The sequence below is a fragment of the Herpailurus yagouaroundi genome, unplaced genomic scaffold (assembly GCF_014898765.1).
Source record: "Herpailurus yagouaroundi ecotype Mexico unplaced genomic scaffold, PumYag 196, whole genome shotgun sequence".
NCBI lineage: Eukaryota > Metazoa > Chordata > Mammalia > Carnivora > Felidae > Herpailurus > Herpailurus yagouaroundi.
In genome coordinates this window covers 31956119-31979840 of record NW_024412427.1, presented here as the reverse complement: position 1 = coordinate 31979840, position 23722 = coordinate 31956119, and the positions used below count along the sequence as shown (strand labels likewise).

Here is a 23722-nt window from a genome sequence, read left to right as displayed (position 1 = left end):
AGTGGTATATACTAGAAAAAAACAAAAACAAAAACCCTAGTCAGAGCAATATTACAAATGAAAATGGACATATATTGTGTCACATGGAATTTGGTCCCCACATTGGTCTATAGCTCCAAACCTAAGACTGACTGTCTCAGTAACAAGGGATGTTCAAAAATGTGGGTTCAGCTTCACAGGCTATGTGATCATATGAGAAACAGCACTGGGCAGGGAGCTGCCTGTTAGAGCAAGGGGGACAGGAGATGAACTGTGAGGAGCCCTGGACGGAGCATGTGGGCACGGCCATTTGAAATCACCTTTAAGAGGGTGGAGAAAAGGACTAATTAAATGACCGGGAAGCAAAATGAAGAGAACGGACTGATTTCAGCAAATCATCTGAAAAAATAATCGTACTTATAAGGCTATCAAATGGAACTGCCATTTGCTGAAATGAAACAGACAAGCAGGAACACTTTAAGCAGTCCGTGACTTGGTAAGTGGCCAACAGGAAAAGGCAGGCGGGTGACTTGGTAAGTGGCCAATAGGAAAGTTTGCATTTTAGAAGAATGATTATCCAGCAATTTTTAGGTACATAGAAAGAAAAAACTGACAAGCTGCAGTGGGCAGTCATATTTCAAGGAATTCTGATAAGTCCGGAAAAACGGGCACCTAGAATTTAGTGTGTGACTTTCTGCTGGACACAGCACGAGGCCACTGACTACGGAGGGACAGAAAAACATTTAAGTCATGCTTAAATGACTCTAATTGGAGCCTAATAAGTGAGTCAGGGGACAATGCGCATTGGCAGCGCCCTGCTTTACAGCTTCGGAGACAGAGACTGTGCAAGGCAGCTTTCCTGAGGGAGTAAGTTCGGGAGCTTCATAGTTCAAAAGGTAATGGCAGCCTTTTAAAGGGCTTGCTCAAATCCCATTTAGAATATTGTGCACAGCGGCACTTACCCACTAAAAATAGGCCATTCGAGTGTTCGGGGAAGTGTGGCGGGCGGCGGTGCTCACTGGAGGAGAGGGCCATGTGAGGGCAGCCTTTGAGAGCCGAGCATGTTAAGATGTGAAAAGAGGTGATTTAATCAAGGTTTGCGAGCATCTGATGGGCTCACACAAAGAAGCTAGGGCAAGACCTGTTCACGCCGTGAGGAAAAAAGGATGCTACAGGCTGTTAATTAATGCTGGAGGGTGGGGGTGGTTCGGTAGGCAAGACCTTGTTTTTGCAGGGCCATCCAGAAGTGTGGTAAATGAAGATGAGGCAGTTAAGAAAGAAGGCATGGGACATGCCTGGTTAGAGCCCCGCAGCAGAGACTTCTGGGGAAGCAGCCTCAGCCTTGCCTTTCCCCTCCATCCCGAGTCCCCCTTTTGTGACTGCTCACCACCCTCATGGAAGCTCCTTCTCCCTGCCGTGTCCCGAGGGAGGAACACTATCAGCAGGGTGCTCATTCTAAACACCATCACGGGACTCAGCAGGCAGGGGACTGCGAGGCTTGCACATGCAACACTGCAGGACACAAGTGCTCATAAGGGGAAGAGTACATTCTAGTCACACATTTGTGACATGACTTTGACTGCTGAAATGAGCTCCATTCTTTCTCCAAAGTAGTAAAGCAATCAACTGATGAATTTATATCTCTGTCTCATACACACACATACGTGCGCACACAGGCACACTTACGTACACACACAATCACTGGTGGTGGATCTGTTCTCTTCATTGTTAATGGTTTGTTCTGGCACTCCAAGCTGAAAACAAAGAATAAAGTATAGGTGGAATCCAAGCCAGCCTGGGCCCCAGACCCTCAGCTGCACCGCCGTCCTGTGGCAGCTGTCCAACCGTGTATCATGGTGGGTGACTGCTCAGCCTCGTGCCTCCAAATGGCTCTAAGCAAGCCGCTCCACAGGCAGCCAGAGTCACTGCTTTGTGAGGCCTCGACTGCTATAGCATCTGGCCCTGTGGCTGCCACAATTCCCTCTGGCACTGCCAGTGCCCGCTCTGTGTTGGCCCTTGTTGGGGGTGAGGATAGGTTGGGGAAGTGGAGAGAAAGGATCCTGAGGGTTTCTTTGGACCCAAGGAGGAACTTGATCTTGACATCATGTCTGTCTTGCAGAAGACAGAGTGACTGGTTGACAGTCAGCTCCCCCAGCACGGAGGATGGTGCTCCCACATTCAGTAGACGGAAACTGGCCTGGATTGGAACAAGAGATATTGCTGCTGCTGTCGAGGTCAGGGAAACAATCGGTAATCATACTGCGGCCAAAATAAGCTAAACCATTTGCCCTGCCTGCTTGCAAAGAGCCTTGCCAGTCTGTCTGACAACAGAGAGGGCAGGCAGCAGTGGGCCAAGAATTAGCACTGGGGCCTGGCAGCGTTTCATGGCACTTGAAAAGAATGTGGCCGCAGCTGCACATACATGCTAACACACGTATGGGAGTGACTGATGAGGCACGGCGATGCCCTTGATACATCACACTCACACATGATCAGTGACCTCGGATGATCAGCTACCATCTTCCTGCCCACCTTGCTTCTTTCTTACAGATGTCAGTTGGAACATCTTGATCTGGCACGTTCTAGGGTTTGTCTCATTTTGCCATCCCAAATATTCACTCTTTGCAAATCAAATTAACTTTTAAAATTATTACTATCATCAGTTAACAGCTGTGCCTCGACTAGTGGTCCCAAGCTTACCAACTCTCTCTGTTTCAACACCACCTTCTTCTCAGGGAAAAACAAATCAGTCAGGGCTTTGAATTGGGTCAAATGTGAAAACATTTTCTTTTCAGAAAAGACCTTTAACATATTGATCCAATCACGTAAAAATTTTCTTTAATCAGCAATTGATTCCCCTCTAATTCAAATATTTTGGGTAAGATTAAAGCAACAATAAAATCCTTTGCACAAGCTAAGGAACAAATGTGTTCGTTTTCTAAACACTTGTATTTTTCTTTATTAAAAAATTTTTTTAATGTTTATTTATTTTTGAGAGAGACAGAGACAGAGTATGAGTGGGGGTGGGGCAGAGAGAGAGGGAGACATAATCCAAAGTAGGTGTCAGGCTTTGAACTGTCAGCACAGAGTCCGATGTGGGGCTCGGACTCACAAACTGTGAGATCATGATCTGAGCTGAAGTCAGACGCTTAAGCGACTGAGCCACTTAGGCGCTCTGTATTTTTCTTTATTTTAAATAAATAATGGAGTCAAGTCTACACAGATTTGAGGGAAAGCCTGTGATTAAGAAATTTGATACATTAGTGGAGCCTGGGTAGCTCAGCTGGCTGGGCATCAGACTCCTGATTTCGGCTCAGGTTATTATCTCATGGTTTATGAAATCGAGCCCCACATCAGGCTCTGTGCTGACAGCATAGAGCCTCCTTGGGATTCTCCCTCTCTGCCCCTCCCTGCTTGCATTCTCTCTCTCCCAATTCTCTCTCTCTCTCTCTCTCTCTCTGTCAAAATAAACATTAAAAAAATAATATGAAGAAACTTGACACTTTGCCAAATTTGATATTACACCAAAATATAATTTATAATTAAAAGCATATAGGAAGATATCCTCAAACACAAAAGGTTTCAGGAAAAACAATAAAAATCCAAGCATGATAAAAATGCTTATTAGCAAGCCAGTAATAAAAAGAAACTTTTTTTTTTTTAAAGTAGGTCCCATGGCCAGTGCAGAGCCCAGTGTGGGGCTTGAACTCATGACCCTGAGATCAAGACCTGAGCTGAGATCAAGAGTCAGACACTTAACCCACTAGCCACCCAGGTGTTCCCCAAAAGAAACTTTCTTATTTTGATAAAGGGATCCACAAAAATATGTATGGCAAATGTCATATACTTAATATTGAACACATTGCCTTTAAGATGAATAAGGCAAAGGTACCACCCCCTCACGACTTCTGTCCTACCTTGTACTGCAAAGTTTACCTACTGTAGTAAATAGGAAAAAGATACAGAAGTTACAAAGATTGGAAAGGAAGAAACGAAACTGTCATTATCTGCAGATAATATAATTTTTCTGTGTGTAAAATCTAAAACAATATATAAATTATTTGAATAAATGAGGAAGTTTAGCAAATTTGCAGAAGTAAAATCATACCAAAAAAACTGTATTTCTATGCACTATATAGCAGCAATCAATAAGAAAATGATTATTTGACAGATGTAAAAATATAAAGCACTTTGGACTATATCAAACAAAAGTTATGAAAGCCATCATGGAGAAAATTTTAAATCCTTATTAAAAGATATTAAAGAGACCTAAATAAACTAAGACCTGTACTATGTTATATTATAACATATCGACTTAATATCAAAGATGTCACCTCTCACTGAATTGATCTAAGGTTCAATACATTTCCTATCAAACCCACGGGGCTTTTCATGGGGCTTCACAAGTTTACTATAAAACTACTGGAAGAGCAAAGGGACAAAAATATCCAAGGCACCCTGAAGAAGGCAAACAGATTACATTAAAATCAAGAAGTTAATTTTAATTCTGTTAATTGACAACATAAAGTGAAAAGACAAGCCTCAAAGTGTTAAAAATACATAACTGAGTTTCTATCCAGAGAATATAAACAACTCGTATGGGTGAGTAAAAAGACAAACCAAAAGAAAAATGAACAAATGTCACAAACAGGCATTTCCCAGAAACTATCATGAATGCCCCGTGAACAAATGAAAAGATACTGAGTTGTGTTACTAAACAGGGCAAGGAAATTAAAACCACAGGAGGATACCTTTTCACACCATCACAAAGGCCACATTTTATTTTATAAGTTTATTTATTTTGAGAGAGAGAGAGTGCATGTGTGTGTGCAAATGGGGGAGGGGCAGACAGTGGGAGAGAGAGAGAATCCCAAGTAGCCTCCATGCAGTCAGCACAGAGCCCAGTTCAGGGCTCGATCCCACCAATCTTGGGATCATTACTTGAGTCGAGATCAAGAGTCAGATGCTTACCTGACTGAGCCATCCAGGCACCCCACAAAGGCCACATTTTATTTTATTTTTTATTTTTATTTTTTTTAAGTTTATCTTTTTATTTTGAGCAAGAGAACACATGTGGGCACGAATGGGGGAGGGGCCGAGAGAGAGGGAAAGAGAGAATTCCAAGCAGGCCTGGCTCTGTCAGTGTGGAGCCTGACATGGGGCTCAAACTCAACGACCCTGAGATCATGACCTGAACTGAAACCAAGAGTTGGATACTAAACCCGACTGAGCCACTCAGGTGCCCCATGAAGGCCACATTTTAAAGTCTAACAGTGCCACAGACTGACAAGACTGGAGGGAGTTTAAGTAGATACAACCAATTTGGGGAAAATTTCAGCACTATCTAGTACACCCAAGAGAAGTTCTCGCACATGAGGTGTGCCCAAAATGCCCACGGCATTGTAAGTAATGGTACCAAGCTGGGAACAATTTAAATATCAATCAATCAACAGATGAATGAACTAGGACAGTTGTATAAGGGAGTATTATACAGCAGGGAAAACAAATGGACTCCAGCTCCATACATCACATGAATGGGCCTCAGAAATGGTGCTCCATGGAGTGTTGACTTTCTCTAGTTGGCCACGGAATCGATTTAAAAGTAAGCAAAACAAATTAATTTATTATTTGGAAGTCATATATATGTGGTACACCTTTAAAACAAGGGTTGGCCTGGCCCTTGCTTTGGTATGGAGTTTTATTGGGACACAGCCACATCCATTTGTTTATGTTTTGTCTGTGGCTGCTTTCACACTACAGCAGCAGAGTTGAGTACTTGTGATGAGGTTGTATGGCTCACAGAGCTGAAAATATTTACTACTTGGCCCTTTATAGAGAAAGTTTGCTGATCCTTGCTTTACAGGAAAGAAAGGGAATGATTAACCAAATGTCAGGATAGTTGTTACTCCAAGGACACAGAATGGATGTGATGAGAGAGGGCTTCTAACATTCTGAAGTAAGGCATTATTAATGAAGGAATTATTAACATAGAATTCTAGTACTATTATCCCTTAAAGTGTACATACATGTTTTATATACTTTTTTGTTTGTATGATGTATTCTACAATTTAAAAATATCTTTAGAAGGAAAGAGAGATTGCCTTTGATCCTAGCAGTCATGCCCATGGGTATTGAGGACTCTGGAATTCTATGACTTATGTCCTACATCTGTACCTGGCACTGGGTCTATCATCGTCTTGTTTTGTGTAAAGAAGTAAGTTTTCCTAACCTTTCTAACCAATAGACTATATCCAGCAGTAGCTTTCTACTCTAAAATTCTAGCATTCCCAGAGGTATAGAATGAAAAAGTATCTTCGCATTTGAAAAGACAGAGGCACAGATCACCCAATCTAACCATTCCACAGTGCGAGTTCCCATAACAAGATCTTAGGCAAACAGCCTCCCCCTTTGCCTGAGCATGTGCTAGGAAGATGGTTGGGGTCATGAAGGGCCTGTCCATGGCTGTGGAATTCCCACCAGGACCAAGTGCTTCCATATCCTGCTCCCAAATCTACCTCCTTTGATTTCTGATTACTCTTGGCAGGCCAATGTTGAAAGGCACTCACATATCATCTCATCTGGGCCTGTCTGTGGTGTGAAGGCTGTGCTTGGATGCATCTGAGATCCAGGCCTGTGCATGGCCATGGGGACCATGTGTGGATGCATCAAGAGTCCACGCACTTCTCCATAGGACCCTCTACTCTCCGTCCAATGCTAGTGGTCAGATATTCTTTGGTATATTAGAATAAAATTTCTGCCACTCTAGCTTCTCCCATGGGCTCCTGTTTTGCTTTCTGGTGCATCCAGAAACACATCCCTCATTCACAAGTCATTATAAATGTTTGCATTTCTCCTTAGCAAAGTGTAATGTCCAACTTACCTGTAGAGATCTGGGATCAGTTTGTCTTCGTACCGAGCGCACAGGTTGTTGAGAAGTTGCTCATGCTGGCCAAACAAGCGGATGTAGTTGGAGACGGGGAAAGGCTCTTTAGAAAGGCACGTAATGGTTTCCACCATTTTATACTTGTCAATATGTATCCGGAAGTAAGTCCCATTTTTTGCATTACCTGTTACTATTTCTGAACCCTGGCAGGGGTAGGGGCAGGGAGACAAAGGGGGGAATCAGAAAAACAACATTAGAAACATTTCTGGATTTGGGGAACTTTATTATAGCAATTTATTTTTCAAATGTAACAGACAGGTTACATCTTATTACATATTGCAAATAATAGTAACAGATATTGACTAAACTCAACAGAAGCTAACCTTGTGTCAGAAACTGCATACTTGGACTTAATGACTAAATGTTTCTCAGATATTTTAAACTCCGATTGCATTGTTCCCCGTTTCAAAATCAGTTGCTAGGTTACAACCAAGTCTCTACTATTCAATACCTCGCACAGCTAGTATAAAGAATTGGGTTTATTCTCTTCTATGAGGTGTGTGAACACTGCTCATTTTGTAAATTTTTTCACAGCACCATTTTGAGAAAAACCTCCTAGTCAAAAGTGGTCAGAAAGAATTTCGGTTTTTTTAATAGTTGATGTAAGCAAAAGAAACAAGTGAAAAGTGAATCCTTGCAAGCTGGCTTTGGGGAGGTTCAGCTGTTTGGTCATGTCTGTTCCCAAGAAGAAGGTTCAAGTTTATGGGAAGTATACCTGCAATTGTTCTGCAGGCTACTTGTTAGTTTGTAAGTTGTCATGGATTCATGGCGTTATGCCCCCTAGAAGCTGGCTAAAACTGCCGCGTGAACACAGATGAAAAGGAGAGATGCCGCTAGATAAATCCCATGTCACAACCACTTTTTGCATGTCAGCCCTTAATGGCTACTGACCTACCAACCAGAGGCATGCTCCCCACCAGTTCAGGCAACCAGAGAACCTCAGTGGAAAAATATGGGTTCTTTTGGTGGTGGCTGAACCTGCACTTTGCCCTTAAACTCTGAACTTAGTACATGGTTACATTCAATAAAGCTTTCCTGAGGGCATATAGACTTAAGCTTTTGCTCTGAACTTCAATGTGGCATTTTAGAAATCCAAGGCAATTTGGACTACACTGATCCCAAACATTTGCTTAGTCCTGGACATCTCCTGGGGATTCTGTCTAAACAAGGACACATGACTTAACTGAATTTTTAAATAAATCGAAACAACCTGTGGGTGTTTGGGCATCACATGGTGAAGCCCTGGGGAGGAATCAGCCAGCAGAAAAGGCACAAGGTGAGGAATGTCAGGTGAACTCTGGGCCAATACCAATTATGTGTGTGAAACTGGGTATTTGGGGGTCTGGGAGAGAGCAGATACAGTTTTGGAAAGCGTTTGGGGTTGGCACCTTAAGGGAGGTGCAAATGGTCCATCACTCAAGGAGATGGATGGATACAGACAGGCAATCTACCTCCAGAGCAACATGGAAGGCATCAGCTAACAAAACAATGGTACATCCACAAAATGGGATGCAACACATCCCACAAAAATTATTAGTAAACTATAATTCACATCAGAAAAATATGTTCACAGTACATTTGATGCTACAGTAGCATAAAAAGTTATATTTTATAACTTACACAGTATTATTCTATTTTTATTTTCTTATTTTTAAAATTTTTTTATTATGAAATTTATTGTCAAATTGGTTTCCATAAAACACCCAGCGCTCATCCCAACAGGTGCCCTCAATACCCATCACCCACCCTCCCCTCCCTCCTATCCCCCATAAACCCTCAGTTTGTTCTCAGTTTTTAGGAGTCTCTTATGTTTTGGTTCCCTTCCTCTCTAACCATTTTTTTTTCTTCCCCTCCCCCATGGTCTTCTGTTAAGTTTCTCAGGATCCACATAGGAGTGAAAACATATGGAATCTGTCCTTCTCTGTATGACTTATTTCACTTAGCATAACACTCTCCAGTTCCATCCATGTTGCTACAAAAGGCCATATTTCATTCTTTCTCATTGCCATGTAGTATTCCATTGTGTACATAAACCACAATTTTATCATTCTATTTTTATAAACATACACAGTATCATTCTATTTCTTTTCTATCAACACTTTAACGAAGTGTTCAAATGGTCAATTTCCATGGTTGAGAGACTGGGTCGTTTTTTACCTTTATGCTCATTTAACTATCTGTAGTTTCTATTTTTTTAAAAATGACTATCACTTCTAACATGATAAAAAGTTATTTTTAACTACAGTGGCTGTGTTGTGGTAAGGAACCAGACACCTGATGAACAAATGGAGAGAGAAATGAAACAAAGCAGAAGGAGCAAGGGAGAAGAAAGGAGGGAAAGGGGGATGGATGGAGGGAGGGAAGAGTCTGGTGTGGAAGAGTGGGGCTTGTCTGGACCCAAGAAGAGTCTGGAAAAGGCCATGCCTGAGCCACTGGCTGCAGACTGCCCTCTCCTTATGTGATCATCCCCACCCCCTTTGCTCCTGCCACAAGTATTTCTCTAGCCATAGGTAGCTCCATAGTCTTTCTTCTGTCAGGTGTGTTTCCTCAAGTCTTGACTTCTCAGACTGAGCAATGAACCCTCCCAGGGTGCAGCATGTGACATTACAGGGTCAATTTTACCTGGCAGCCCATCACAGTAAAAGCTATTTCTGAATCAAATACACAATGCAGCTATGACAGTGAAGAACGTGCCTGCCATGTGTGTTTTGAAGATTAAGGGCCATTTGAGTTTGGCCCCAGAAGCTTTAGGCTTAGCCACCCCTCTTCTACCTGCAGGGGTGGGAAGCCCCTTTGTCAGTAGGGATGTCTTTTTGGAAAGCTGAGTGAGTCTCTGAGGAAGGGTCACTCTCTCACCTTGGCAGTAGGGTGGCTGGGGGTCCAGGAGAGTGGGGGTGGGGGCACTGGCAACAGCTCTGGCATAGATTTAGCATCAGGTTTCCCTGGGGCTCACTAGAGGGCAGAGTCCACAATCCCACAAGGTCTCAGCCCCTCTACATTCTCTTTAAAATTTCTTTGAGCTGAGGGATTAAGGAAGGGAAACCAGGCATCGAGGGACACACCTTGTGTTCTGCCCATGTGACGGACAAAAGTTTTGACTTTGCAAAGGGGTTTCACTTCCACCCACAAGGACTTTGTGTTTAAGAGTGCTGATTTGGCCAAGGCTGAGCACTTCAACAAGAGGGCCACAGAAACTTAGCTGGTGGTGTCTTGACAAGGTTTTGTGGAGCCCTGCCAGGTTGCTGGCTGAGAGTCAGAGCAGTGGGTACCCTCTGGGGTCAGCCTGTTCCAGGAGACCGATATAGTCAGCATGGCTTTCAATGATTTGTTGTCATGGTATCTGTTTGGGGGGGGGTAGTTTTATTTATTTTTTAAATTTAAATATTGAATTAAAATCTGGGGGTTGCTTCTGTATGCTTCCGCACATTATAGCTATGAGGGCTTAAAGAGTACAGAAAACAGCCACACTGTAGAGAAAAAAAAATGACCACACTGTGCTAAGATAGCTAATCTCAGCTATGGAAGTAATTTTGCCCATTTTAATGAGATTTGGCACTGTGTTAGCATAACCAGGGGAACGTTCTGGGAATGTGGAATGCATCGAAATATTTTGCATTGACATTAAAGATAAGTCGCCCGCAGATGGGTTTCTTAGACATAAATTACTCTTGTAGGGCCAAGCAGACTTCTCTAAAAATTTTAGGTCATTCCTAGTCATGGTTACTGACAGACCAGGAAAGTCCGGTGAAGTCCAGGACTCTGTCTACCATCACAGAAAATCACTCCACTAAATGATGACTTAAGGCAGTTTCGATTCCTGCCACCCCATAAAGGATCTTGAGGTAATGATGATTTCATACACTTTCCAACACTGTGGGATGTGTCTAGTTGCTTCCTTTATTTTCACTATGTAAGTAAATTGTTAGGAAATGTGGATCTTTTTTTGTTTTGTTTTTGTTTTTGAAATGTGGATCTTGAATTTAAGACTTTGATGGGGAAACTAGTTCTGGTGTAGTCCCCCTCCTCCCTTCCCTTTTTCCTGAATACAATTATCCTTTTGAGTTCCTTTATGATTTTGACAAAGGTTGGAAAATGGCTGTGGAATTCATGCCAAATGGAAGACACAGGAGTAATGAGACTTGGTGTGCAAGAAATCAAGTCCCCAGCTCTTATGATGAACACACAATTTTAAATTTGATGGTATCCAAGGCAGAATTTGTTGTGACAAATTTCTTTATTCCATGGTGTATAAGCCAACAAAGCATGTGGACTGGAATCCGTAAATTAGTTTATTATGTAGGGGTCCCCTGTCTTCTTTTTGTCAGGTTACCTCTCAAAGAGCTCATGAATTACTAAAGTATCTTCTTACTTAAATATTCTAATTAGTGAGTGCTATAAAAGTCTGATAAAATTCATCTGCATGACATTTATTGTAGGAATGGCAATTCAGTTTCTCAAGTGAAATATTGTTCAATGGGCTCCTTTCTCCATCAATTGGCTATATTTAGGTGACTGCCTGACCATTTTGGCAACAATTTTACTTAATCAAATTAATTCCAACCCCAAAAGATTGCCATGGAACCATCCTACATTTTTTTTCTTGGAGAATAAAATGGAAAAAATCTGTTTAGATCTTCTGTACTAATTAAAAAGGAGGCCCACCTGGCAAAATAGTTAATTAAAGTCAGGGGTCCTGTTCAAATACTGTCATAGCACCAGCCAAAGAATCTATTTAAGTTGCATTCTTATTAAAACTCGTTATCTAAAAAAACGCCTTTTTAAGGGGTTTTTATTAAAAACCTCCTCTGACTTTATTCAGAGAGAGAACCAGTGGTTCAGAAACAAATGATGCTGCATGTAGGAAATTATAGTGTCCTTGAAGAATCTGGTTCTGTTTGAAACCAAGTCCAATATTTTCCAGCTCTTGAACATAATATTCGGCTCCAGTTATTTATCTATGATGACCAAAGTGCTCAGCCTTTGAACACAACATCTGGCTTCATCCTATTTATCTAATGCCCCACATCACTGGTGGCAGATTGTATTTTCCAAAGATGGACACAACAATATCCCCCACATGACATAATCATGTGCAGTATAGCCTTGACACTCTTCCCATGGAGAAATGACCTCTATGTCCTCTCTCCTTGAATCCCGGTGGGCTGTGACTGCTCCAACAGATGGTGTGGGGAAGTGACACTGTGTGACTTTCAAGGATGAGTCATAAAAGGCACTGCAGCTTCCAGCTTGCTAGTGAAGACACTTATACTCAGAGCCCTGAATCATCAGGTAATAAGTCTGACTACTCTGAGGCTGCCATGCTGTGAGGAAGCCCAGGTGACCAGGGCTGGGTATGATGCTCTGGTCAGTGCTCCCTGTGACTGAGTCAGCCCAGCCCAGGGGTGTACAACAAGCCTTCAGAGGATCCAACCACTGAGTCACAACGAATCCTTCTAGTCTTCCCAGCTGAGGCCCCAGACACCATGGGGCAGAGAGAAGGCATTCCCGCTGTGTCCTGTCCAAATTCCTGACCCACAGAACCTGTGAGCAGCATCAAATGGCTGTTTCATGTTGCTAAGTTTTCTTATGCAGCAATAGACACTGTAACACTATTCCCTATGACCCCATCTTTGTTTGTAAGAAAATCTAGAATTAGACTGCATATACGGGACATACCTAAAAGAATCTAGGAGAGGCCCAAGGGAAGTAGATTTTAATATATGGCATCTATCCTTCCCCTGCAAAAACCAAGTTTCATTATTTATCTGGAACTATGATGAACAACAACATCCACCCCTGACTGGTTACCTGTTTCGTTCCTTAAAGGCATTGTTACTTTATATGTGATCCCTACTTTATATGTGAAATACAGAGAAGTTGGGTGACTTGTTCAAAGTCCATGGGAAGTACATGGGAGAGTTGGGATTCCAATTTCCAGAAAGAAGAAAGGAGAGGAATGAATAGCCTGTGCCATTTTGAGTCCATCTCCCTTTGAGGAATTTTCCAACAGCTTCTACTTACAACTCATTGGCCAAAACCTGCCACATGGCTAATCCTATTCTCAAGGAAATCTGGGAAATATATTTATTTTAAAAAGTTGATCAGACTGTTAGCTCTCAAAAATATTCAGGATAAGAAAATAGGCAACTTGCAGTATCTGCCTCACTGACAAAAAAGCAAACATGACACACCTGAAAGGAAACCCCCAAATGATAACCCAGTTTGCGACCATCTGCTAGAGGATCTAATCTGAGGAGCTTGCTAACTGACCAACCACACAGCGTCCTTTCCAGTTACTTTGAATCCAGGGGGTGTCCCACCCCACAGCTTCTGCTTCTCCTGGATGGCCCTTCCGGTGTAATTCAGGCAGGGCAGAAGAACAATGGGGTCTGGAAGGACCCTAAGCAATGTATTTGCCACAAAGGTGGTTAATTATCTATTGGTGCATCACAGGTTACCTCAAAATTCAGCAACAAACTGTCCTTCAGTAGGTGAATGAATAATTTGTGTTCACCCAGACAATGGAATATTCTTTAGCACTGAAAAGAAATTCACTATCAAGCCATGAAAAGACTCGAAGGAAACCAATCCACATTACTAGGTGAAAGGAGCCAATCTGAAATTATACAGTATGATTCCAACTATATGACATTCTGGAAACTATGGAGACAGTGAAAAGATCAGTGGTTGCTGGGGGTTGTGGGGAGGGACAGATGAATAGGCAGAGCATAGAGGAAGGAATTTTAGAGCCACGAACCTACTCTGTATGATACTGTAATTGTGGATACATGTCATTATACATTTGCCCAAACACACAGAATGTACAACACCAAGAATGAACTCTAAAGTAACTTGTGGACTTTGGGAGCCAATGAAGTGCCAGCGTAAGTTCCTCCACTATAACAAATATACCACTCTGGTGGGGAGTGCTGATCATGGAAGAGGCTATTATATAAATGGGGGTAGGGGGTACATGGGAAATCTTGCTATTTTCTTCTCAGTTTTGCTGTGAACCTAAACCTGCTCTAAAAAACAGTCCATTAAAAAAACACGTAATGCCTTAAAACAATACTAAACTTATTACTTCAGTGTTTGGGAGTCAGAAATTAGGCATAGCTTAGCTAGGGGACTCTGGATTAAGGTATCTCATAAGTTTGTAGCCAAAATGTCTGCTGGGGCTGCATCACCTGAAGCCTTGGCTGGGGCTAGAGGATCCACATCCAAGGCAGCTAGCTCCCTCACATGACTGGCAAACTGCTAATGACTGGTACAGGAATCCTCAATTCCTTATCATATTAGCCTCTCCAAAGGACTTCCTGGGTGACCATACAACATGGTAGGAGGTGATCCAGGAAGGCGCAAGTTGGAGCTGTAATATGTTTTATGACCTAGCCTTGGAAGTCACGCACACTGTTATGTCCACAATATTCTGCTGGCAACACAAGTCAGCCACATTCTGTGTGGGAGGGGACCACACAAGGGCATGAATACTAAGGAGCAAGAATCATGGGGCCATCTTGGGGGCCAGCTATCATGGTGGTTTTCTGATGAACCAGTACAATATACTAAAGACTCTGAATAAAGAATTTCAACCTCCTGTAAATACATTTTTATATTTGAAAGTAAAATGAAATTCAAGAGTAATACTTACAAAATTAGGCTGGGCCATTTGTACCTCTAAGGGAGTTGGAATGGCAGGTTTGGCAATATGCAGATAATGGTAAGACCCAGGTAGAATGCCTCCTATAGGAAACAGCAAGTTTTGCACATTTTAGTTTAGTTGTTGATGCAGTGGTGATAGTTTATATATTTGTATCATAGGATAAACAGAGATGCCTACCATGGTATATGCTACTCACCTATCCCACTAAAGTACTACTATTAGTAAGAAATTCCCTGAGATTGAAATTATTTAAAAACTCAATGTGAATGTGCCATTATACCCATAATATAGTCACCAATGCTCCAGGAAGATGTGCCAAGCTCATCCTGTGTATCCTGTGATTTCCCATAACCCTTGGCACTCTAACCTATGCCTGCCAAAGCCAGACCAAGACCTAGAGAGGCCTTAAATGGTAATGAAGTGGTATTCCCATTCCTTGTCCTCTTTCAACATGTACTCAAAATATTAAAGTGGATGTTATTAAGGAAAATCAACAAAGTTCTTGCTCAACACTTAGAAAATTATCATTAAGAAATCCTTACTATTTCTAGCTTGTCCCCTAAATACGAGCTTGATCTAGCTCTAGTCTCTGACACTCATCCCTTCTCTTCCTTTCCCATGGCCACACCTTTCCTAAGTTTTCATCCAAAATGAGAAGCAGAGCAGGATCTATCAGAGTCCATTTAATTAGGTAGAAAATAACAAGGACTGGAATGTAGGGTTTTGTCTCTTTATCTCATATTCCATTTACTGGATTAGGGTCCATGGATACCCTAGGGGTCCATGGATGTCTTTAAAGGTGGGTCCATCAACCTCCTGGAAATGAACACACAGTTCTGTAAATATGTGCATTTTTGTGGTAGAAGGTCCATAACATTCAAAGACACTATTCTCAAAGATGTCTCTCATCTCCCAAACATAAATACTGTATTGCTCATATGATGATCTTCTCAGGGGTCAATATGGCTTAGGGGATGAAAAGTGAACTATTTTACAGTTGTGAATGGTTTCGTTTATCCATCCAAATAAGAGGCCAAGGCCTCTATCCAAGGATACTTGGAAGGGTCTCCTTATCTCTGAGCTTATAGTGAGAATGAAGGTTTGGCAAGATGTCAGGGTATTGCACCACTAACCAGTTGTGAGTGACCTTTGGGCAAGTTAATGATTATTCTCGGTCTCAATTTCCTTACCAGTAAAATAGGAGCCACAGTTATGATGTGGTCCATAATACATGCTAAAAATAAAAAGGACCACAATAATAATTCCAGGTCCATAATAAATGCTTAAAAATGATACTGAGCCCTCCCCCATCTCTGTGCAAACCCACTGAGGGACAGAGGAGCCTCCTCACCAAGCCTAAGAGAAACATACAGGGCAGCCCTGAGCACTGACCCAGATCCAATGGGTGGTTTAATTGGAGGGAAGAAGGTGGCCTACTACAAACCTTGGATCTTGGCTCCCTTGTACATGGGGATGAGTCGGTCAAGATCAGCCGGTGGCTCAGTCACAGGCTCCAGGGTTGGGTCAAAAAGATTGAGCATGGCTGCTGCCAGCTGGAAGCCAATTTCTTTGGAATTAAAGCTGCTGTGAGTCCACTCATTTGAGTAATATTTATTGGAGAATTTGGTGAGGGAGCCAGCAGCTCTGATGGCTATATCATTGGTGTGGAAATTAGTATCAATCACAAGTCGGCCGTCATAGACAAGACATGCATCATTGAGTGCTTTAAACGTTTCATAATCCACGTTCTTCTCACAGAAGCTAAAGAACATCTACAAAGCAAACACTCACATTATTACTTAGTCATCACTCTTCATTTTACATTCTCAATAGTGTGAATAGTCTCCAGAGCACCTTATCTTTGGGGGCATACAAAACAACAACAACACTAAATCTACCAAAATGTCATAATGGTGTGGTGTGTGTGTGTGAGTAGAGAGAGAGAGAAAGAGAGACAGACAGGAGCATCTGTTTTTGGTATGAAGGACAAATTAAGATACCTAATGTTACTCCTTTTTGTAATCACTCAATCTAGACATCCAATGGAGAGAAGGATGCCAAGTGATGGAGTATCTATTAGAAAAGTAATTTTTTTTCCATGTAAAATGGTTTATATCCATAGAGACACCACTTACCCCTCATTCACCTACATTTTAGATAGCTCTATCTCAGCGTCCTCCTATTTGCCTCTTCTTGTGTCTGACACTTAGGTCTCTCCAGGTTCCTTCTTGGGGTCACCCCAATCCAGTCTTGAGTCTTCAGATTGCCTTGTTCCTGCCCTGTTACACCAGAAAGCCCATCCCTGAAGGATGCCCCAGAGAATGAGAGCCCCATCAGTATCAGTATCTACCAGGTTTGGGCTCCTGCCTTATTCCTTCCTGCCCTGGCATGGAAGACAGTAAGTATTTTCAGGATACCTATCCTATGACAGGCACTGTGCTATAGAAGGGCCCAAAACACCTCTGCATGCTCCTTAGATGTGATCTGTATGCTTCCTCCATTCTCTGCCCAAATTTCAATGCTTTCTTGTGATTATCTGGATATCTTCTTCAACAGTGATGTTGAAAGTCATTATTGCAGTCCAAGTTAGTTGTTTTTAAGTCTTCAGTTGTCATTGAAATAGTAAGTTTAGTCATTTTTATCTTAACTTAAATATAATTTGCCACCTTATTAAAAGCATGCTACAAAATGAACATATGACATGGGTCCTCATCATTGTGATGGACATCATACTCCCTGCTTCCTTCACATGCCTGCTTTATGTACCTCACTTGCCCCATTAGGTAAAGAAATTAGCTCTCTGGGGCCAGGAATACTTCCTTTCCATATCCCTTCCCTACATCCATGAATGGTGCATGAATGATGAATGATCCTCAGTAGCCACTAGGCACATGTGACTATACACATTTAAATCTAAATTAATTAAAATTAAAAGAAAATAAAAATTCAGATCCTCAATTGTAGTACCTATTTCAAATGTCCAAAAGCTATAGGTGGCTAGTGGCTGCTATATTGGACAACACAGATACAGATCATTTCCATTAGTTCTATTGGACGGTGTCAGACTTGGATCCATCACCTCTGTGATGTCCTTTGTTCTCCCTTAGGGAGCCACCAGGCCTTTGCCCTTTTCCTTGTTTCTTCACTCAGCTATCTAACCTATCCCATTTACTCCTATCCCAGGCAGCTTCAAGTCTCTTTAGAATTCATTCTGTCTTATAATTCTTAGTGACCACAGGAAAATACATTTCTCTGAGTCTCTGACTCTGGATCTTTCTGTCTCTCTACTCTTCTCTCTCTCCTCCATTCTGTTCCCATCATTATAAAAATAGATCTCCCACTCATATAAAAATATGGAAAGCTGTTTGATCTGAATTGAAATCATACATGAAAAAGTACCATCAACCTCTTGAGCCCTTGAAAATATTCAGAAGCCCCCTTCAGCATTCCCCAAAAAGTTCTTCTACCTACCCAGATTTTTCTTAATTAAACCTACTTTTAATTGAGTAGCATATTAAATATGTTATTTCTTATTTTCCCAGGTTTTAAAGATTACTAGTACTGCAGTATTATTATTATTTTATATTTTTTTTGGTGTAGGAATTCACAATTTTGTTACACTTGGGATTTCACAGGAGTTTGCGAACCAGACTGAAAACTGAATAAGCAAATCTAACACAGTTCATGGGAACATGTGTTCTAAGTTACAAATCTTTCAAGTACAACTCATGCATTTTTGTAATACCAACTTAGCATTACATACTGGATGAAAATATGAAGTAGAAATATCTGGCCACATTGAAGTTGTTGAATAAATATTTAAGACTACTTATATTTATAATTTTGATTATGGAGAGCAAAACTCCTTGGTTAGCAGATCGGGAGTCAGTGATCTGATAAACCTCATTCATTATGCATTCATACAATATCTTGGTGAAGAAGATAAACATGGAGTTTATAATCTAATTTGAGAAATGGACATCAACAAAGTCATCACACTGACAGGCAGAGGATTTCAGATTATAATGAATGCTGTGTAGAAAAGGGAGAAACCCGGCTGGAGACTGGACCATCTGGCAGGCACCCAGGAGGCACTACCACCCGGCGGAAGGAAGCCAGGTGTTGATGTGAGTCCAAAATCCAACTCGAGAGTTCTGCTTCTAGTGTAACGGTGTGATCCCTTCAGGTTAATCCTTTCACTGATACAACTATAAACTCTGGTCAAAGTACAAAAACTATTACCCAAGGATTCTGATGAGCATTTAAAAGTAGATAGATGGTGCAGGACAGTAAAAACTTGGAACAATGACCAGCATGAGGGTAATTTTCTTATTTTGGTGGCTTTTGGAAGAGGATGGACTATAGTCATTTTATACACTAACAGAAGAATAAAGATGGTAGAGAAAAGAGTCAGTGAACTTGAAGTCACATCAGTAGCAATTACTCAGTGTAAAGAATAGAGAGAGAAGAAACAAAGAGATTGAAACAAATGAATAGGGCCTTAAAGGCCCATGCAGCAAGAGAAAGTCTAACAGATGTGTGACTGGAGACCCAGGAGGAGAGGAGAAAAGAAGGAGGCAAGAACATTAAATGGCCAAGATCTTGCCAAAATTTAGTGAAAGTTATAAGTGTATAGATTCAAGAAACTCAGTGAATGAACCCCAAACAAGATAAATTCAAGAAAAAACATGTTTTGATACAAAATAAACACAGAACCCCCACAGCATCAAACTTCTGGGAACTGAAGATAAAGAAAAAATCTTGAAAGCATCCAGGGGAAAATGACACACTACGTACAGGGAAACAATGGTTTGAATGATGACAGATTTTTAAAACCAAAACTCATGGATGTCATAAGACAATGGAAAAAACATCTTTGAAGAGCTGAAAGGAAAAAAAAAAAAAAAAACAATGTTCTAGGCCATGATCCTATATCCAGTGGATCCTATATCCACACAATTCAGGGTTGACTATTTTTCCAGTCTCTTTCATGTTAGCTTTTAGTAACTATACTGTGAGATTGGTGTTTTTAAATAGAGGAAAACTAGAGAATCCATTGCCAGCAGACCTGCAACTGTGTGTGCAATAGGAAGTTGTTCAGGATGAGAGGGAATTGAATTGGATGGAAATCGGATCTTCAGAAATGAAGGCAGCAACAAAATTGGAAAATATCGGGGTAAATATAAAAGTCTATTTTTCTTCTTAAGTTCTTTCTGTTTAAAACAAAAATTATAATTTTGTTGGTTTTTCAACGTGTGTAGATATAATACCCATGACAAGTGTAACAGAAAAGCGTGTCCAGAAAGTGGCAAGAAGGTACCTGTACAATTGCAAGGTTTTTATATTTTATGTGATGGTACAATATGAACTCTAACTAGAATGTAAAAGATTACTGATGTACAGTACAAGCAGCAACCAGCTGGAAAACAAAATTTTAAAAAGCCATTTATAATAGCTCAGATCCTGCACAAAGGAAGATATACCAATGGCCAATAATCACATGAGAAGATGCCCAACATCATTAACCATCAGCAAATCCCAAATTAAAAACACAATGATACATCATGTCATACCCAACAGAATGGCTAAAATTAGGAGGACTGACAATACCAAGTGCTAGCAGAGACTACGGAATAACTGAAACTCTCATACATTGCTGGTAGAAATATGAAATGATATGGCTACTTTAGAAGGCAGTATGGTAGCTTCTTAAAAAGGTAAACATTCACTGACCATATGACCTAGCCATTCTTCGGGTGGATAGCTAAGAGAAGTGAAGATATGTCTACCCAAAGATGTGTACAAGAATGTGCACAGCAATTGAACAAATAAACCAAATGTGATAGATAAACACAATGGAATACCACTCAGTGATAAAAAGGAATGAACTACTGATACATGGAATAATATGGATGAATCTCAATACCATTATGCTGAGTGAAAGAAGCCAAATACAAACTAGTACATAATGTATGATTCCAGTTATAAAAATTTTAGTTTTAGCAGGTGCTCTGAGTATGATACCATCTGTTTTTGTTTAGTTTTCCCATCCTGCTGTAACAAAGTACTGCAAACTGGGTAGCTTAAAACAACAGAAATTTATTCTTTTACAGTTCTGGGGATGACATGTCTGAAGTCATGGTGTTGTCATGACTGTGCTTCCTTCTGAAGCTCTAGGGAAGACTCCTTCCTTGTCTCTTCCTAGCTCCTGGCAGTTACTAGTGATCCTTTCTGTTCCATGACTGGTTGCTGCCATCACTTCAATCTTGGCCTCTACCATCATATGGCCTCTTTCCCCAAGTGTCTCCTCTGAGTCAAATCCTTCTCTCCATAGACGGGCACCAGTCATTACATTTAGCGCCCTCTCAGATCCACCGTGACCTTCTCTTCAGTTGATAACATCTATAAAGATCCTATTTCCAAATAAGGTCACATTCAAAGGTACTAGGGATTAAGACCATATCTTTCTGGGGGGATGTAGTTCAACCCACAATACTGTGACCACAGTCAAAATAATGAATGTATTCATCCCCACCAAAATTTCCTAATGCTTGATAGCGATGCTACTCAAAGCTGACCGTAGAGGAGAGAAATGCTCTGACTTCTTCCTTTTTGCTATTTCTAATCTTCTGCTAGTACCTATTGTTGGCCAAGCACAGATGAAGGTCAGTGAGCAACCAGCGCTGGGAAATATTATTTGCACAGGCCATTCCTTGTGGTGCAGAGCACAGTGGAGGAAGTGGGAGGCTTTATCTAACTCAGACTGCTTTAGGATGAAGTTTTAGCAGGAAGGTGTATTGGAACAAAGCAGGTGAGAGTATTTGCAAAATGTCTCTGCCACAATTTCAATTTTGATCTCAATAGGGAAATAAAGGCCAGAGGGGGCTGCTAGAGAACCTGTATTCTGTTGCTTATTTGGGGACTTTTTTTACATCCCTGCTTCCTAAGCAGGGTATGTGTTTACCTCCAGTGGCTCCCCAAGATAAATGTGGCATATCTTCCAAGATCATCATTTTGGGTAGAAATTTTGAGTGAAAACATTTTGATTCTTCTTAACCTAAATAGGTGTTGCAACATACATGTGACATATATTAAAATAAAATTAGCTTTTCCTGTCTTTTTCGCTGCTGTGTCCCTCACACTTAGGACAGAGCCTACGACTTAGCAGGTGTTCAACAAAAATTTGTGGAATGAATGAATAAATGAATGTATTAAGGAGCAGAATGCAAAATTTCCATAGATTATCAGGATAAAATGAGGGATTCCAGAGAAATCTCTTCTGTGCTTTGAGATCCTGTCCAGACTGTGGGTGCGTGTGTGTGTAGGGGGGGTTGGTGGATAAAGGTCACCATCATTTACCTGTAAGGGTACTTGGGTCAGAAGCCCTGACTTAGGCTGACTATCCCCTACTCTCAGGTAAGGAATTGCTATGACCCCTCACAGACTTCCCCCAAGAATGTGGCATTCTTTACCACAACTGATCACATACTCCATATTCACACTGTACTCAGCCTCCACTTTGTAAGGAGGGGTCTCTTGCTTCTCTATTAGATTGACTGGGTCCTTCCCTATCTCCCTGCCTGCTAGCTTCTGCTAATCTCCTAAACTGGCAAATCCGAGGACACGGGTTGTAAGTCAAGCTATTACACAGCCTAAGAGAAAAGTTCTCCTTCTCTCAAAAGATATATAATTAGATAGATAATAGATAGATAGATAGATAGATAGATAGATAGATAGGAGAAAGAGGTCTTCTAAGTCTCTAGTTCATGGGAGAGAAACCCATTACTGCTGTTTCTAGAGTCTTAAAAAGTTAACAGCAGGATAGACTTTGGGGCCCTCTGACCTTGGTTGGGAGCCCAGCATACCACTGACTTGGAGGCAGAGTGTTCTCATCTGTAAAATGGGGATGCTTCTCCTTACAGACCTGTTGTGACCAGGTGATGGACGATACTGCAAGCATGCAGCCTGGGACATGGTGAGCTCCTGGTCCATGTTAGCACTCTCTGAACCTTTGACACTCCTTCCATGAAGAGGCAGGGCTTAATTCCCCTCCCTTTGGATATGGGCAGATGATACAGGATCTCATTCTCTCTCTTTCTCTTTCCCTTTCTCTCTCATTCGGTTTTAGAACCAAGCCACTCTTCCAAGGTGAAGTGTTCTGGACAAAATTGCAGCTGAAGATGATCTAGCATCTAAAGTCAGAGGAAGGGTTGAACGTGACTCCAGCTCCACCCCCAGTCTGACGTCAGCCACGTGAGAGACTTCAAGTGAGAGCTGCCCAGCTGGACAGACTCAAATCCCAGGACCCAGAGAGAGAAAAATAATATATGCCATTGAGTTTGGGGTGGCTTGACCCTCAGCAATAGAGCATCTGGCCATTAAAAAAAACCCCAAAACCTGTGGCTATGAATTCCCGACCCGTCATCTCTCAGACCCCAAGTCCGTGGCAGGTGAAGGCTCTCTGGAGGTGGTGAGTGAAGTTCACAGGGATCTACTTACGGAGCACGGGAGTCTGAAAGGCTTGGTTGGCGTGGTGAAGCAGGCGCTGTGGATGGGGTCTGGGAACTGGCCATCGTTCCACTGAGCCAGGAGGGCGTCGCGGTAAATGGCAACGCCCGCTGCTCTGAGCGCGTCCTCCACCGCTCTTTCCACCGAGTAGTTGTTGATGCAGGTGATGGTGGAGGTGGGCGGGGGCTGCACCAGGTGGATGTAGCCGCCCCTCACACCAAGGTTTAAGAGCGTCTCCACTGTGGTGTAAGTGTCAATTGTATTCCCATAGACAATGACATTCCCTAGAAAAGGAGGCAAATGCTAAGATGCACAGTTTAAAAAAACAACCCAAACCTTGTTAGTCTAATGCTAATAATACCGAATTGTTCCCTATAACCTTCCCCTTTTTTCAGCTGCAGGAAGTCAGTGGTGTTTCCTAGCAACGGCGAACAAGATAATTTAGTAAAGAATTGGCACAAAACATCCCACAAAGTAGTCAAGTACTTTTAACACAGAAGTAGGACATTCATCTATGGTCCTGTAATTTGAAAGTTGAAGTTATGCTAAATGAAACCATCTGGAATAAAACCTTTTATCTTGTTTTTTTTTTTTTTTTTTTTTTTTTTTTTTTTTTTTTTTTTTTTTTT

General features: G+C 41.5%; 1 protein-coding gene across 3 annotated transcripts in view; it reads right to left on the bottom strand.

Annotated features, from left to right (window-relative positions):
• CFAP61 (cilia and flagella associated protein 61) overlaps nucleotides 1–23722 on the bottom strand; it is a 281759-nt gene that overhangs the window by 46704 nt on the left and 211333 nt on the right. For all 3 annotated transcript variants that reach the window (XM_040447823.1, XM_040447824.1, XM_040447825.1), the window contains 4 exons: nucleotides 23085–23377; nucleotides 16030–16357; nucleotides 14574–14665; nucleotides 6860–7065 (listed from right to left, as the gene is read on the bottom strand). In XM_040447823.1, coding sequence (XP_040303757.1) covers nucleotides 6860–7065; nucleotides 14574–14665; nucleotides 16030–16357; nucleotides 23085–23377 — 919 coding nt within the window. The remainder of the gene's footprint in view (nucleotides 1–6859; nucleotides 7066–14573; nucleotides 14666–16029; nucleotides 16358–23084; nucleotides 23378–23722) is intronic.